This window comes from Augochlora pura, chromosome 10, assembly GCF_028453695.1.
Source record: "Augochlora pura isolate Apur16 chromosome 10, APUR_v2.2.1, whole genome shotgun sequence".
Taxonomy (NCBI): Eukaryota; Metazoa; Arthropoda; class Insecta; order Hymenoptera; family Halictidae; genus Augochlora; species Augochlora pura.
In genome coordinates, this window is record NC_135781.1 from 1,314,717 (window position 1) to 1,331,987 (window position 17,271).

At 44.9% G+C, this 17,271-nt stretch overlaps 1 protein-coding gene across 1 annotated transcript in view; it reads left to right on the forward strand.

Moving 5' to 3' along the window:
• The window catches only part of LOC144476538 (dipeptidase 1), a 249,408-nt gene that overhangs the window by 222,567 nt on the left and 9,570 nt on the right, over nt 1-17,271 (forward strand). The window contains 3 exon segments of the mRNA XM_078193618.1: nt 549-725; nt 1,239-1,323; nt 11,009-11,084. Of these exon segments, the coding sequence (XP_078049744.1) occupies nt 549-725; nt 1,239-1,323; nt 11,009-11,084 (338 nt within the window).

Here is a 17,271-nt window from a genome sequence, read left to right on the forward strand (position 1 = left end):
TTTTACTTTTTTCGTAAACGGTATAAAATAGTAATAAATATAAAAGTAATAATAATAATATAGATACATTAATAATAATAACAATATAGCTACATTAATAGCTATTGGGACGCGCCCCATTCGTATTCGCGCGCCCCGATGCCGTTCGCGTCTGTCCCGATATCTGCGGCACCACCTAGCGTCTCGTTCTCCTGCGAGCATGCGCAACGACGCCGCTTGCCTCGCAAATTCTCTACGCGCCTCGAGAGAGAACACGTGTGACTTTAACTACCACCTTTTTTCACTATTCTTAATAAAGTTTGCATTACTTCGTAATCGTAACCTTTTGTGATTCCACATAAACTGCCCTCAACAATAGCAACAGTACGCCTGCATGAATTAATAACACCATAAATATATTAATACTTAATACATCCATCTCTACAGCTAATTGCTTCGAATATTTATGCTTTTATTCAGCGTATGAATATTCAGCGACGTATAAATTTCATTCCTCGTAATACGTTTTCGTAAACTCAACGGAAACCCTCTGGTTGGTGAATTTCCAGAGCGTCGTCCTGGAGATGAACCGTCTCGGAATGATGGTGGACCTGTCGCACGTCGCCGTGCCGACGATGCTGGTCGCCATGAGGACATCGAGGGCGCCGGTGATCTTCAGCCACAGCAGCGCCCATGCTCTCTGCAATTCCTCGCGAAATGTGCCTGACCACGCGCTGCGACATTTGGTAAGTTGGCTGCGACGATTTTCACCGGAATTTAATGTTAGCCTTGCGGTAAAAAGGGCGGGGAGACCATGGAATTGGTTAATCGTCGGGGAACCGTGCATTTCTCGACTGCGAGTGACACTGTATATATTTTTGGACACTATATATTTGTTTCAATTTTCAGTTATACAGAGTGAAGTGTTTAATATTAAGAACAGTCGTACTTAACCTCTTAGACACGATGCGCCACTATAGCGGCTTTCGTGAACGTTTCGCGCTTTACTAAATTGTTTGATTAATTATTAAAGTGGGCGATTAAAGTGAAACTGTGTACGTACAATGTACACTAAGAAAAGAATATATGTGATTAATACTATATATAGCTATACGGAGAAATATATATTAAGAAATAATGGTAATTTAGGTATGAAAAACTTTATTCGCGTAAAATTCAGCCGTGCCTAAGAGGTTAAGCAAGAGAGTCGTTCGAAAGTCGTACATTTAACCTGACGTTCGCGTCGTTCTCTGTTCCAGGCGCAGACCGATGGTATAGTTATGGTATCCTTCTACCCTCATTTTATCAGCTGCGGCGAGAAATCGACGTTGGAGGACGTGGCCGGTAAGAGCACCAGCGATATGTCACGACCGGATACCGTTTCGCTCGAAATAACTCAGTAATTTCTGCCAGAAGTTTCTTCGGGCACGCTACGCGTTTCGACATGACACATACGCGCGCGGACACACGGGGGAGAGAGGCAGACAGCAGATTATTAAATCGCAGTCGCGTACCCCTGGCTCTCTACCCCATCGAATTTCAATGTGTCCAGCGAAACGCTAAGCGCCCCGTGTTTTTGCCGAGGCTGTGTTTTAACGTTATCGACAATTCGCGATCGATCGTACCATCGACGTCTTCATTAGTGTCCGATGCAATTTTTAATGCTCGCGATTTTGCGATTATTGTTGAATGTTTTGTCGAGAGTGTTTTTTCTTTTTGAAGAATTTTATTGGCGTTTGTGGGAATTTTTTTAGAGCTTTAGAACCGATTTTTCTGGCGATGTAGTTATGGGAATTGTAAGGCTGCGTGTCTGCGATGATGTAGTAGATCTTTAGTATAGTCTATACTATCCATAGTACGGATATACTTGTCGAAATGCTTTCGCGAACGACTGTAGCGGTATATCGATCGTTTTATGACGTAGTTCAGTAGTTTCGAGTAAATGGAGTGGCGGAATCGATAAAGGAAAATAATGGAAAAATTCTTGCACGTGTTTACCGCGAGCCAAACGTTACGTCACTTATACTCCGTCACGCGAATAAAACACAGTCGCGCGACGTGTTGGTCCTATCGCGGAATAATTATCACAGAAATAAAAAAAAAAAATAAAACCGTAGAGGAATCGAAGAACGAAATAATTCATCGTCGACAAATAATTCATCGATTTACCGCGGCTCCGATAACTTCGATTCAAAGTCGCGAACTTCTGCTCTCTAATTAATGTAAAACCTGGTCTCATAATTATGACCGGTAGCAGCACGCGCGCGCACCACGGTTCGATTTCGTTCTTCGCAACTTCATTATTATACCTCTTGAACAAACTTAATTAATCGCGTCTGCAGGAACTTCCAAACGATATCCTAGTTCGTGGCAAAGAGGAGGGAAATTTCACCATGGAAACATGAATTGAAAATAACCTAATATTTTGACGACTCGAGGAACGGTAGGGGAAGTTATAAAAATTATTAACTCATTTCATTTGTTGTTATGACGTTTATTATTATGGCGTTGATTATTATATTTTATTGGTTATTATTTCATTTATTATTATTTCATCTATTATTATGCCAAGTATTATTATTTCATTTATTATTGTATCAGCTATTATTACTTCACTTATTATTATTTCATCTGTTATTACGTCATTTATAATTATATAGTTGATTATTACGTCATGCTGGTCAGAATTAATTTTCCAAGAATAAACAGTAGGAAAAGCAACTTAATTCCTTTTAAAAGTTTAGATAAATGTAACGCAATAATGAGTTCCAATTTCATGTAAAATTAAAGACAATAGTATATAAACGAAATGAAAGGTGGTAGTATAAAAATTAAATTAAAGGTGATAGTATAAAGATTAGATTAAAGGTGACAGTATATAAATTAAATTAAAGGTGATAGTATAAAGATTAGATTAAAGGTGACAGTATATAAATTAAATTAAAGGTAATAATATACATAATTAATAGCACAGAATGGACATACGACTGCAAAGGGTTAAGCCTCGAATGAACTCAGCGATTCCCAAATTTTCCAAACAATGTCATTCGTCGAAACTCATTCCCCGCTCGAAATAATCCGATCAAAAGGCAGCCCGACCTCCGAATCGTTCATATTTTCTATTTTGCCCGCTTTCAGACGAGCCCCGCCAAAAATCCCCCCAAAAAAAGCGAGAGAAAATCCACTTTTTCACGGTTGAAACAGTCGGCAAAAATCCCTTTCGGCCCTGGTAATTCCCTTTTACGAAACGCGAGACGGCGAATACCGGCGGGGCGATACAATCACCGTCAAACGGTATCCATATTTACCGGGCCACTTTTTCTCATCGGGCCCGATGAAATCTGCCGGAAGTCACGCGTGCCGCGCTGTTCACCGGCCGATAAAGAAACACCAACGGTGGTAGCCTTGCGTTTCCTAGCACATTCGTAAGGAACTTGGTTAACCTTTTGCACTCGGCGCCATCATGGATGTTACCTACCGGCGCTTATAAAAGTTTATATTATTATATAGTATACGATATATATGTATATATTTATATGTATATATAATATTGTTATAATAATATTCGATTTATATGATTTCGTAGACTTCGAGAAATAGTTGCAAATCGCTAATAAACTTTAATGTTCAGTCATATACTAGAATTGCGATGTCCCTTAAGAAGGGACAACCGAGTGCAAAGGGTTAAATGAATAATGTGAACTTTTATTATTATACAGGATGGGGCAAATAAAGTGTTGTAACACTTTATACCTATTTATCGCGATCCACTGCTTCACGATCTTTACAGCATTATTCTCGCACCTTCGTTGAATATCGTATTCACTCGAACACATACAAAAATCCACGAATATTACCCGCGGATCCGCAGATACCCATTACAGTCCCCGAACGCTCGGCAACCGGTCCCGGTCGACGTTTCCGCGCCGCTCGAAGCGGCACGCGAAAGGCGCCGGATTCGCATCGGATCGCCCGCAAATGAAATTCGCAACACCTGCGAGAGACGTTCCCAACGTTTCACGCTCTCGTTCTATATATATATTTTTCTTTTCTTTTTATTTTGCCGCCCCGACGAGGGCGACGATATTTGTCTCTCGCCGCATTTGGAATTCCCCGGCGCCGCTCCGCGCGAAGGTTAACACGGGATCGCGCCGCGGAACTGGTAATCCCCGGTTCGGTATTTCACTTTGCCGTGGGAGGGAGGGAGGTAGTGCGAAAATCACCGCGCAAACAAACCCCAGGGATACCACGGCCGCGCCGTTTCGCCGAGGGAATTTTCGAATCCCGATCGAAACATCGCGCAGCAAGCGCGCCGGTTACGCTCGGACACGCTCCCGCCCGCGCTGGATCGTTCATTCCAACTGCGACGATGCTGCTCCGCCTCCTACTACTCGTCAATGAATAATTCGCTACAACGGAGATAAATCCTGTATTATTTGTAACGGCTCATCGGCCGTTGATAAATTAATCTTTTTATCCAGCGTTTTTCTTCGGCGAAACGCGATCGCGCACGAACGAACGAATCCACTTTAATGATTAAAGGGGATCCCTTTAACGTTAACCCCTTGCACTATGATTCTTTTTACGTTGCATTAATTAGCATTTATTCGTTCTTAATATTCTCTTTAATAGGACTAAACAATTCCCATTTCTTATATTGTCTTCATTTATCTTCGTCTCTGTGCTTCGATAACGGAATAATTAAATTTGATTTCGATTCGAAATAAATTAATAATATTCCTATTTAGTAGGTCATGCATGAAATCTTCGCCACGAGTCCGACTCGTTGTTACATTACAACAGGTTAAGCAGAGAATTCGATTTGCTTCGCTAAGACTCTCTTTCCTGTACATTTCCACGATTTCAGTGGTATACACGAGTCGCTGCTGCAGCTTCCCTCGACGCGAAAAGAAAGAACGAAAGAAAGCGGTACACACGCAGAGAGAGAGAGTATCGGAAGGCGACGGAGGGGGGCTCGAACAATGAGAGAAAGAAATCCGCGAGGAGAAGTTTTGAGAAGCTTCCGGGCCCGTCGAGTATAATTAGCGTGGGGTCGCGGCGGAATCGTTTCAGCGATCGGAACGGTTTTCCAAGCCGGCGCGCGCGCGTTTCCCGACGAAACTCGGACGGAAACGCGGGGGGAAAGTGTATCGCGGGAACAGATAGAGAAAGGGGGGGTGGCAGGACGAACAGAGAGAGAGAGGGAGTGAGGCAAAGAGAAATGCTAAGTTTCGCGTTCACGTTGAAATTCTGAAGTTACCTGGGTTCCCCGTCTCATGAATCACAAAGGCCGCGCGCGCGCGCGCGCGCGGATATGAAAGTGCAATTGCCCGTTGCCGCTGCTCCCTCCGCGCTCGCATTCGATGAGAATACCACTTTTTTTCTCCCTCCCCCTCTCTCTCTTCTCTTCTCCTTTTCTTTCTCTCTCTTTTCTGTTTCGTCGACGTTTCTCGCTCTCTGTTCGGCTATCTCTCTCCGCCGAGAATCGCGGCTCGAGAAAACAGACTGCCGAAATAAATTCGCTTTCGCCACGAATTTCATTTCGAGCCGGCGAAAGAATACACCGCGTTCCTACGCTGGCTATAGCGTAGCGTTTGCTACCCCGATCCAACGATCGAACGACGAATCGATGACGTATACGTCGATGCTATCACGCAGGGCGGGAACGGAATGGGTAAAATTTAAATATATAAAATTTAACAATTTTTTAACCCCTTGCACTACGATTCCTTTCGCGCTGCATTGATTAACACTTGTTTGTCCTTAATATTTTTAATAATAGAACCAGACGATTTTTCTTTCTTTTATTGCCTTTATATACTTTCGTTTCTGGACTTTGACAATAGAAAAATAAATTTCTGTTTAGCTGTAGAAGGAATTAATAATATTCATATTTAGTAGACGTTGCATGAAATCTGTATCAAGTGTCTGACTCGTTATTATAGTGCAAGGGGTTAAATTTTAAAATTGGGCTTCGCCTATAAAATAATTAAAAAATATACTCTTACCGATCCTATACCATATCCATATATACATATAAGCAAATAATAATCGATCAAGATTTGACAACGTTGCGAGATATTTGGACTTCCACATTCCTGTGTCCCGTCGTGTCTTTGTCCCAGCGTTATGTGATTACGGCGTCGCGTTATGGGATTAAACGGGGCCATGCGAAACAAATTGCCGTTCGCCATTCGGTAAAATACGTTTGTGCACGTTTCGCAGTATATTGATGGATTATACATATAACTAGATGGTAATCAAAGCCGGTCCCGGCGATGTGATCGCGAACTATTTCGAGCGCGCCACGGTGTTCACCGGGATATAGTGGTCGGTGGAACGTGATCCGGCATGAAATTAGCCATTTTCAGCTGGCTGCCAAGAACGCGAAGTTTCCTCGGTCGCCCGATGGCCGCCCCGCCCCCCCCCCCTCCCCCCGCGCGCATATCCCGACGACGATTAAACTTCTTTTCTTGACGCGATCTTCGTCGCTTGGTTTAAACGAAACTATCGCGTCCCGTGTATTATGATTAATATTAAGTATCCCGTGTATTACGATTAATATTAAATATCCCGTGTATTATGATTAATATTAAATATCCCGTGTATTACGATTAATATTAAATTAATTTATCAATAAATGTTCCCGCTCGCCTAACACAAATTTATATAACCAAATTACATATTGATAAAATAGTAGAAACACTGCCAGATTTCATATAATTTACCTAAATTTTTTAATCAACGGACACGTTAACCTTTAATTTTCTCGAAACAAGAGAAAATGGACTCGCACCGCTTTCAAAATAAACGGCACAAATAATGACCGATAATAATAATGACGCGATATAAACGGTGACTAAAGCGACGAAAATTCGATGACTCGAGGGGTGCGTAATGATTTCGATTGATCGTGTGTCGCGAGTTAAAAAAAAATAGAGAGAAAGAAAAGGGAGAGAAAGTGACGAAGGGAAATCGTGGCTAACGCGTTTCTAATTTTCCCGCGATCGTTCGGGGAGACCGGGTAGCGAACGGGGGAGCCGATATATTTGCGGGAGCATCGATTTGCCTCGGCGCGCGGAGGTATCGGCCCGTTCTCACCCCTCGCAGTCTGCGGGGCCGTTAGTCTCCCGCGGGTTCATTCGCTCGCGATTGCTCTTTATATACGAACGCTCGCAGGAGCCGAACGAAACCGGCCCCCGGCGAGAACATGCTCGCTGTATAAGAAAATTGCCGGTTATCCGGGGGGATCTTCTCTCTCTCTGCGGTGTCGCATCCCTATTCCGGCGACGGGGGGCGTTCGGAGGGATGAGCAGGGGGGTGTTCGGTCTCCGGATACCGACCGAATGAAATCCGCAGCTTAGCCGTAGGAAACCATATTAACGGGGACCGTCGCCAGTGGAGGGGGGAAAAAGAACAATTTAGACGTGATTCCGGCGTCCCCTTCAATTAGCTTTTATCCTGGAATATGGGACGGCGATAGTGGCGCGCGCGCGCGAGAGAGAGTGGTCAAAGCTACGATACGGTGGCCGAAGGGAGCCTTGATTGGCCCCGGAAAAGGGGAAGAATTAGCCGGAGGAACTTTATCGCGCCGAACCGGGACCGATTCAACGCCACGCACACACACACAAACACACATATCTGGAAGTGTATAGTATGGGCGAGAGTGTATGGTATGTAAGAAGGAATGCGGTTGTATGAATGTATTATATTGCCTAAGCCCTTCCACTTAGCATCGACTAATCGACAAATCATCGTTATACCACCATCCATACCAATGACTTAAATCGAGCAGTAAGATTAGCACAGACTGTCGCTGGAATTATCCGGCGATGATAAAAAAAGTTAGACCCCCGAAGAGGGTCGTCGAAATAAGTAATAAGGCGACGAAAGGGGCGGTCGTCGTCCAGGCCTGATTAAATCGTAACGTCCTGTCTGAAAGTTTTTAGCCCTGCCGTTTATTCCATTCGTCGTCATTTATTCCGTTCGTCGACGTTTATTCTGTTCGTCGTCGCTTATTCCGTTCGTCGTCGCTTATTCCGTTCGTCGACGTTTCTGTGTCTCGTTCGACGGTATAACGAGACCCCGGCCGAATTTAGACGGTGGACCCGCAGAAGAATGGATCCGTCTGACCTCCTTTTCGACCGCGAGAATAGAATGACGAGAGAGAGAGAGAGAGCGTGCGCCCCCCGTAAATCGTATGGATTGGTTTATTGTTGCGCAACCCTTGTGGCGATGGTGAGAAGTGTTTCGGGATGATTGGAACTGTCGAGTGGATGCTAAAACGAGAATTAACGGGTTAATCCGGCGGTTCGTATATGGGTCATGATTTTAAGATAATGCCGATCGCGCGATTCGGGCCAACGACTTGCCGGGGATGAAGCGGATGCTGTATATTCGAATCTTCTCTTTCGGCGATTTTAAAACGTTCGGGTCTTCTATTTTTGTTTTCCATTTTTATAAATTTCTTAAAGTTTCCATAGTTACGGTAGAAATCTCAGAAAAAGAAATTTAAGAGAAATTTAGTTTATGGTTTATATAATTTAGTTTATACCAGGTTATGTCAGGTTATGTATATACAATTATGGTATATACAATCGCAAACGATTAACATTAAAAAAACCAACAACCTACACTAACATTGAAAAAAATAAAATATATCATCCTTCAAGCGAAGCCTAAATTATGGCCTGCGATTTCAACCCCCCGCCTCGGGGGTCCGATTACACACGCGCCATGGAAAAACGCGTCCGCTTGAACGCGCGCACGCTTTCGCAGGTAAGCGCGCTCAATAGCATCGCCGTTGACCGGATTTTCCAAGGGCCGAATGGGGAGACCGCAGAACCGAGTAACAATCCATTTCCGCGCTTTAAATCGCGCGGCCGCGCAGAGGGTAGAGCGGCGAGAAAATTATGCTCGCGAGCAGGAAGCCCCGCGTTAAACCGAATCGCGATAATCGTTTGAGCAGTTGTCGCGCGCGAACGCGTCGGATCGTCCCATTGACGGCATTACGCTGATCGATCCTCTCTCCTTCTCTCTCTCTCTCTCTCTCTCTCTCTCTCTCTCTCTCGTTGTTTGTCGCCCAACAACAATTAACAGCCAGTTAATAATAAAGCGATTCGACCGTGACCGCGACTCCAAATGTCCCGGCGCCGAATCTATGCGGTTCCAATGACGCGCGCGCTGCGCGTCGATAACGCTGCGCGTTCACCCCCTTCGCGTGTTACTGACGTTTGCACTTAACGCGCGGAAGACGTGCGCGCCCGAGTCCCTTGTTTGCGAAACGTCGGATGCACGGCGAAGACACGTCGCTCCGCTGTGTCCGATTCGATGGATCGCTGATGGCGACGTTACATATAGGATATTGTTAATGGAAACCGACACCGCGAAACGCTTCGAGACTCCACCGCGTGATTTTACCTGTTAACCCTTTACAGTCGGAGCCATTTTAACTGGAAATCCAAGATATTTGTTTAAACTTGTAGCGTTACCATTTTATATATCATGGAATCGAATTTTGCGACTCGTGCAATAGTTAATAGGCTCTTAACAATTTTCTCAATATAAACAAATATGATAAAAATTAATTTGAAAAGCCACCAAATTATTAGAATCGTCACACGGCCGCAAAGGGTTAAATTTTAACCCTATAAATTTTAAAGGGTTGTTATTTTTTACTGAAGAATTGGACGATGTGAGAATTATTATATACATTATTTTATTATCGAATTGAACGATTGAAAAATTCTCCTTGGCAATTGCAAAGCTGTGTTTGAATTGGGTGGTTTAATGTTTACTCCATTTCTCGATGTTTAATAAGATTTATCAACCCTTTGCACTCCGAGCTATTTTACCTCCAGAACCAAGATATTTCTTTCGACCTAAGCTATTTCAATTTCACAGGATTTATTCCATGTTAAGCACCGTTGACCTTATCAGTTTATAGAATATTTGTATTTTTTAAAGATGTTTTCAATGTAACAGAATTTAGTAGCATAAAAATTCTTTCGATGTATTTTAAACGTGATGTATTTTATTTTCAATGGCGCTGCATAGTCGTCACTCGATTATGCGGGAAGACCGAGTGCCTAGCGCCGGCACGGTGCATCAAATTTACTACTTTGTTTCCGTACTTAAGGGCGGCACGTAAGAAATTGCTACCATCCGACGAGAATCACAGGGAAACGCTTTCGCCCCGTGTTCCGTGCAACTGCGCCGCGTTGAGGAAATATTGAAGCCGCGCGGCGCCGGGGCAACGTATATGCACCCGGGGGTTACGTGCGGCTGCAGAGTGATGCGCACGGCGGAGCAACTTTCGAGTCATCTTTTAAACAGGCCTCCGTCGTTTTACCAGAGTAGAAAACTTGGCTGAATCACTTCAGACGTTGCTCTTACTGTTCCCATCGGCGAAAGAGCGAGCCGCGGTGGAAATCGTCCGGCATCGCGTCTTTGTTGCCTTTGCTTAGAAAATATCTTCTGTAAAGAGTATTGCGTTAAATTTTTGTTATCAATTTATTATTAATTTTTGTACGATTTTGAAACGAATAATGAAATATAAGAGATAAGAATTGTCTGATATTAATAAGGAAAATATTAGGTTGGAAACTATGAAACGGGCGTCGCAGCCGTACAAAAACTAACCAAAACCGCCCGTTTCATGGTTTCCAACCTAACAGTAACAACAAATAAGCGCTAATCAAAGCGGCACAAAAGTAATCGTATTACAAAGGGTTAAAGGAATTCCAAGCGTGTTAAACTCGATCGTTGAAGGGGTTGGAGCAAACATCCGCGGCACGAACGGCGGCGTAAGATAAAGAGGAGCTCGGAAAGCGGTATTACCAAAGCGCGCATCACCGAGCAATTTCCACGGACGCTTACGACGATGATAAAGTAGCTAAGCCCGCGGTTCCAATAAGGTCCTTAATTACGATCCGACGGGTAAACGAGCGCGTAAAGCAGCCGCTCGGCCGCGGTGCTCGCTCCTCGGCCGCGAAAGCTAACTAACACTGCCCGTAAACTTCTGTTACAGCCCACATCGATCATATTCGCAAGATCGCTGGGATCGACCACGTGGGCATTGGAGCCGGCTACGACGGGATCAACCTGTAAGTGTTTCAAGCCTCATCCCCGAGTATGTACATAACCGGTAGTCTTCTGCCGCGGAGAGACTCCTTGCCGGATAATCCGCGCGCGGCTTATAAAAATACGCTCGCGCCTCGCTCGCGATAAATTGCGACACGCGCGAGCGCTTGCAAACAAGCGAGCCCCGGGCTTTAACTAACGCACGGTGAATTAGTGCCGTGAAAAAGGAGCGGAACGGTGTAATTCCTCGGCCACCTTTCCCCCCCTCTCTCTCTCTCTCTCTCTCTCTCGTTTCTATAGCTAGCAGCTCGCGCGATTTACGAGGTCCGCCGCGCAACAACCATAAAGCATGCGTTCGCCCTGCGCCGCCTTTACCAACCCCTGCTCTTCTTCCACCCCCCCCCCCTCTGGCCGTTTTTTTACGGTCGCTCGAAGCGTTGACCAGCGCCCCATAAAAACGTAATACGACGGAAGTAAAAGGTGCGACGGGAGGACCGCCTTGCTCAGCGAGCACCAGCCAAGCCGAGCCAGTTCTTCTTAACTACCGGCGCGGCGAGATGCGACGCGATGCACCGGGACGCGGCGTCTACCTTCGAGGAGATTGCGCCCGCTGCCAGTCACCATTCACGATCCTCTCTCGCGAGAGCTGTTCCCCGATCAATTTATTCCCCCGTCTCGCCGTCGAAAGGTAACTAGATGCCTCCACGCTTACGGCCGCCGTCGTCGCGTTTTATATTGGCCGCCGGATGGGACTGCGTTTAAACAGAACGCGCCGTTCCACGTTCCTGCGTTTCGAACGGGCCCTTTCAGCGGACTGTTACGCTTCCTCGAGATCGTTGTTGACCCGAACGTCGCCGCGGCTGTGGTTTTATGGTTCAGAGAGCTGAAACTTTTTCGGTTTCAATCCCCTTGCACTGTAATAACGAGTCGGGCTAATGATAAAGATTCCATGTAAGTTCTATTAATTTAAATAAAATTGAATTTTTCTATTATTAACACTGGAAAGACGGGAACTTGAGGACGGGAAAATTACTGCTTTTCGGCAATATAGGTATATATACCGGAAATAAAGAAGGGGGGGAGCAACAACAATGATCAATAAACGCATTTATATGTTGTAGAAAAAGTGACAAAATTATAAGAAGCTGTGTCATTATTTACATAATTATTTTTCTAATTGAAATTGAAAAGCAGTCAAAATGACTTGCTTAGGTAATCCAGTGTTAAAATCTAGATACGGAAACGAATAAAAACGTTAGAAGATAGAAAAATGATCTGGTACTATTAAGGAAAATATTAAGGACGAAATGGGACAGATTTCAAATCAAATCGATAGCTTTCGAAAAAAGATATGCGGTTTTCTATACTCGCTTAAAAATCCGATATCTCATATGCGCCAACCAAATATAAAGATACGATACTCGTGGACGATGATTTTACCGTGATTCATTCACCTGACGGGTGCAGCCGGGAAGACTGCTTTCTATCAACCCGTTGACGTTAGAAATTACTCTGCGAAGCACGGGTGTCTGAGGTTCCCCCAGTATTTAACCCCGCGCAGACTCCCCCGTTTCATCGCATATTAATAACCCTCGCAGGTGTGGTATAGCCGACCTCCCCCCCACCCCACCCCGCCCCTCTTCTCTCCACCACCCTCGGCGCGCTTCTCGAATTTGTTACACTTTCGGAAAGTTGGCGGGCGCTGTAAATTCTACGCGCGAGGCGAGCTAACAGTTTCTTCGCTTCTCCGCGAAGGCACGCCTTTGACGTAACTCGCGCGCGAGCGAGCGAGCTCGTGTTGCCTAACTTGCCGTCGTCGTTCTACTGTGCGCGAGACCCTGGACCGAAAAAGGGACCTCGCGGACTCGCCCCGAATCATTTCCGAGAATTATGGGAACGCCGATTTTACCGACTGCAAGAACTTTGAAAATTCGGGGACGCGAAAGCACCGTTCGTTACTCGTGATTTGAGAAATAAACCCTTTCGCGCGTCTCGAGCGCGAAACGGGAAATGCTTGTATTGCGAGCTTTCGTTTGTATAATCGTCGAGTCAATTTTTTAACAGGGAATAAGAAAGGTATTTAATTGAAGGATCAAGGAGATTTCGTTCTCCGACTTTCGGTCGGAGATTTAGTTAAAACTTTGCACTTTGGAAATTTAGTTATTGTACTGTTCACTTTGGAAATTTAGTTGTTATACTGTTCACTTTGGAAATTTAGTTATTATACTGTTCACTTTGAAAATTTAGTTATTATACTGTTCACTTTGGAAATTTAGTTATTATACTGTTCACTTTGAAAATTTATTTATTATACTGTTCACTTTGGAAATTTAGTTATTATACTGTTCAATGAAATATAGGATTACTTGGGATGCAATTAAATAGTTTTTGAGATATTTACGGTGAGAACTGTATCACTGTTTTATCTATAGAGTGTCTCATTTGAGTCGACGCAATAAAAATATCTCGCGTACGGCTGACAAAAAGAAGAAAGAAAAATGGCACTCGTTTCTCGCTGTTGATAAATTGCGAAACTTATAGACACCTTTGATAAGCAATTTTGCGAAGCTGATGCGAGAACAACCCTCTCCTAACCGGCGGTCCGCGCTCGGGTGTCCCCGCGAAGCGGCGACACGTTACGTTACACCTGCCCGAGGGGCTGAAATCGGCGCGGACGCCATTAAGCCGACCGGCGGGCGCCCCCCTCCCCCCTCTCCCTCCCCCGCGAAAAAAGGCGCGAGTAGCAAAGAGAAAAAGGAGCGGCGACAGCCGCAGCTGCTGCTAAAAAGTTGTCGGGTTTTTCGCGGAGCCGCGCGAAAAACACGCGTGGGCGTGGCGGTCGACGTGGACCCACCGGTGGGAGGGGGGGGGGATGGAAAAGGCAGCGGAACACACGCGCGCGGGGTTGGGGGGGTGAGGGGCTCAAAAACAACGCGAACGCAACCAACCGCGCGTTTGCACGTCGAGCGATAAAAAGTGCGAGACGGGAAGAAAAGGACGACGGGATTTTTATGGGGAAATCGAACGACGCCGAACGCGGCCACGATTATGCAATAATTATTATTAGACCGGCGCGGATATTTCTTTGCCGTGCGCAAAAAGGATCGCACGCGCGAAATTGTTGCGACGGTCGCGCGCTAATTTCGTTTATTTGCTTAAAACGAATTCGCGTCACTTTGTTGTACAAGTAAAAACGATGTTTCGACGAATAATCGGAATTTATAGCAATAATCGTTTATGTCTATTTGATTAGTCTACGTTCGAGTTATTTATTGAATAATAAATATTAGATATTATTATGGAAATTCTGTGCTGTCAGAGTGTTGCTATATAAAATCGTGCAGGGTTTCGTATATCAATTTTTAGTATAGTTAACGGTTTAAAGGAATAAGTGATTCATATAAGCTTTAAATTTTTAAACAATAATCCCGGTAATAAAAACCCAGAACTAGAAATTGTTCGCCAAGTAAAACATTGCGAACACTCGGTCGCACTCGGCCGTCGACCATTCTAAAAATAATTACGCGGAAGAGTTTGCGGTGAACAAAAGGCTCGAGAGTAGGGGTAGAGGGAGAGGGGTGGTGGTGCAGGAAGGTGTTAAGAATTGCCGTGGCACTCTCGTCGTCGACGGCCCGTCGAGTGTTATGCACTCGAGCCGGAAAGCACCACCACCGCGCGCAGCAACAGCAGCGTTCCATTGCAAATGTTTACGGGCCGATGCCGGGGCTGGGGGGGGTGGGAGGTCTCAATGACAAATGCACCCCCCAAATACTTTCGTTTCGCGTCACGCGGCGCCTTTGATCTCGCTTTCAAATTCGTATAATTAGCAATCGCGCCCGCGCGGAGAGACCACTTTCCCTTTGCTCCACTGGGTGCCGCGACCAACGGCCCGGGGGCACCTTTGACCGTCCGAGCGCGAATTAAAAAATTCGCGCGCCGGCTTCCGTGGCAATTGTGTCCCGAACTACGCTCGGCTCGGCTCCGCGGGGAAGACGCGGCAACGGCGTGCACTTAGGAACGCAACTATAGCGCTACCTTCAATTTTTAAGTATTTTGGGAATTTTTAGTGGGAACGCGGAAATATGTTAATTTTATGAGGTGGAAGGGCGCGATAAATTGTCAATTTTGTTTAAACATTTATGGCGTTACTTCTACGCGAGACATTGTTATTAATATTATTATAAATAAATAGCTTTTGTGGCTAGAAACAGACATAACTTCGCGAAGGGTTAATACGTGTAATTAATGTTACAGTTTCGCAACGCTAAAATAATCAATTTATAAATTTATGAAAATTTGTAATAATTATATAATATAATATTTAAATAATTTATCAATTTAAGATACCTTTACATAAACAATGTTACAAAAGTATTATAATCATGCACATTATATCGTATAATCGTGCACACTATATCATATAATCATACATAGTATAATCACTGTTCTCTCCGCTGCCATCCAGACGCCCGGAATAACTCAAAAACGAGGGGACGGTGCCACGCAGTATATAGCACTTTCAGCGACGATGGGAATCCGGGAAAGTTCGCATCGGAATGAAAACAATGTCCGATTTCTGGCGGCCGGCGGACGTCCGCGACAACTCGGACAGCTCGTAATAGCGACGGGGGGGGGGGTCGGAATTAAAATTGTCTCCGGTCCGAAGGAACCCGTGGAATTCAACGTCGGCGAACGTGTCCGGCGCGCCGGCGAGTACCGTCGGCGCGGAAAGGTTTTCCGGCGCGGCCACTCGACGAAAACCTCGGGCAAACGGCTGCCGCGCGCCGGTGAAAATAAAAACGGGGAAAAAAATTGAACGCGTCCGGCAATCGGCGGAGATAAATGCAAGCGGTCTCGCCGCGATGCAACGCGATGCAACGCGGCCAATGATCGATCAATTAACAGGCGGCACGATTTATCTTGCGCGCATTTTCCATCCGTCAACCGTGTGCTCAACAGGAAAAAGAACGTCATTAACCTGTGGGGGAGCCAACGGAAAATCGGCGCTATTCGGGCCAACAATGAACCGTGAAATTTCAACGACCGCGCGTTAAAAAAAAAGAACTCTGTGAAAAGCGCCGTTACGCCGCCGATTATTTAAACGGACAGCGAATTTAGAGAGGCGGATTTTATATATTTTTTTTTATTTTTTATTTCGCGTGTATCCGCAGATCGACGCGTCGCGGAAGCTGCACACGGCTGGTTTTCACTTTGGAAAATAAGATAGGATAGCGATTTTTCGTTCGTCGAACACGGGGGGAACGCGATCGCTCGCCTCGCGGCGTTCATTAGCGCCGGCTAATGTGCCGCCGATTTGTAAGCCAAGCACGAAGAGTAAAAAATTGTAAATGATCGGCGACTCTTGATAAATAAATCGGCGACGTTTTCGGACGTTCGCCTGGTTCGATCGATGATTTAACCCTATAAATAAATAGTTAATAAATTGCAAAATTTTTATTAATTTCTGCGTGTAAGAAAATAAACGCTTTTCAAGAAACGCACAATCGCTCGATCGAGTACAATGAATTAGAAGGTAAATATAATGAATTCCAAAGCAGAAATAATAAATTAGAAGCTAGAAGTAATAAAATAGAAGCTAGAAATAATGAATTGAAAGGCAGAAGTAATGAATTAAAAAGTAAAAATAATGGATTGAAAAGTAAAAATAATGAATTAAAAAGTAAAAATAATGGACTAAAAAGTAAAAATAATTCATTACAAGGTAAAAAAAATGAATTAAAAGATAGAAAAAATTCTAAAACCATCTCGAAGACATCGACGAATTAAAACAGCGACTCTCCTCTCCATCTCCCTCGCAACCAGATACCCAGCAAAAATTGTTCGGCGGGACGCGGCATTTATTCAACCTGGCCGGCGCGCGTGGCCGCCACCAAATTATTCTGAATTCTCAATGGCGCCTATTAGCCGAAAGCAAAAGGAACGTTTCAATAACATCCTTTTTTTTTACCTTGGAACGCGGCGTTCACGGGAAGCAGCGGTGGGACGCGACCGGGTGGCACGAAGTGGCGCGAGCGCGCGCGCTCCTCGGTTTTTGCATAAATCGCCCGACATTATTTCGCGGCGCTCGTTTAAACAAGCCGCCGGATCGACTTTTTATCCGTGCCACGCCGGAAGATTTATATTCGGGAATAAAAAGAAAGGCGGGGAAATAAGAGAGCGAAAGAGAGAGAGAGAGAGAGAGAGAGAGAG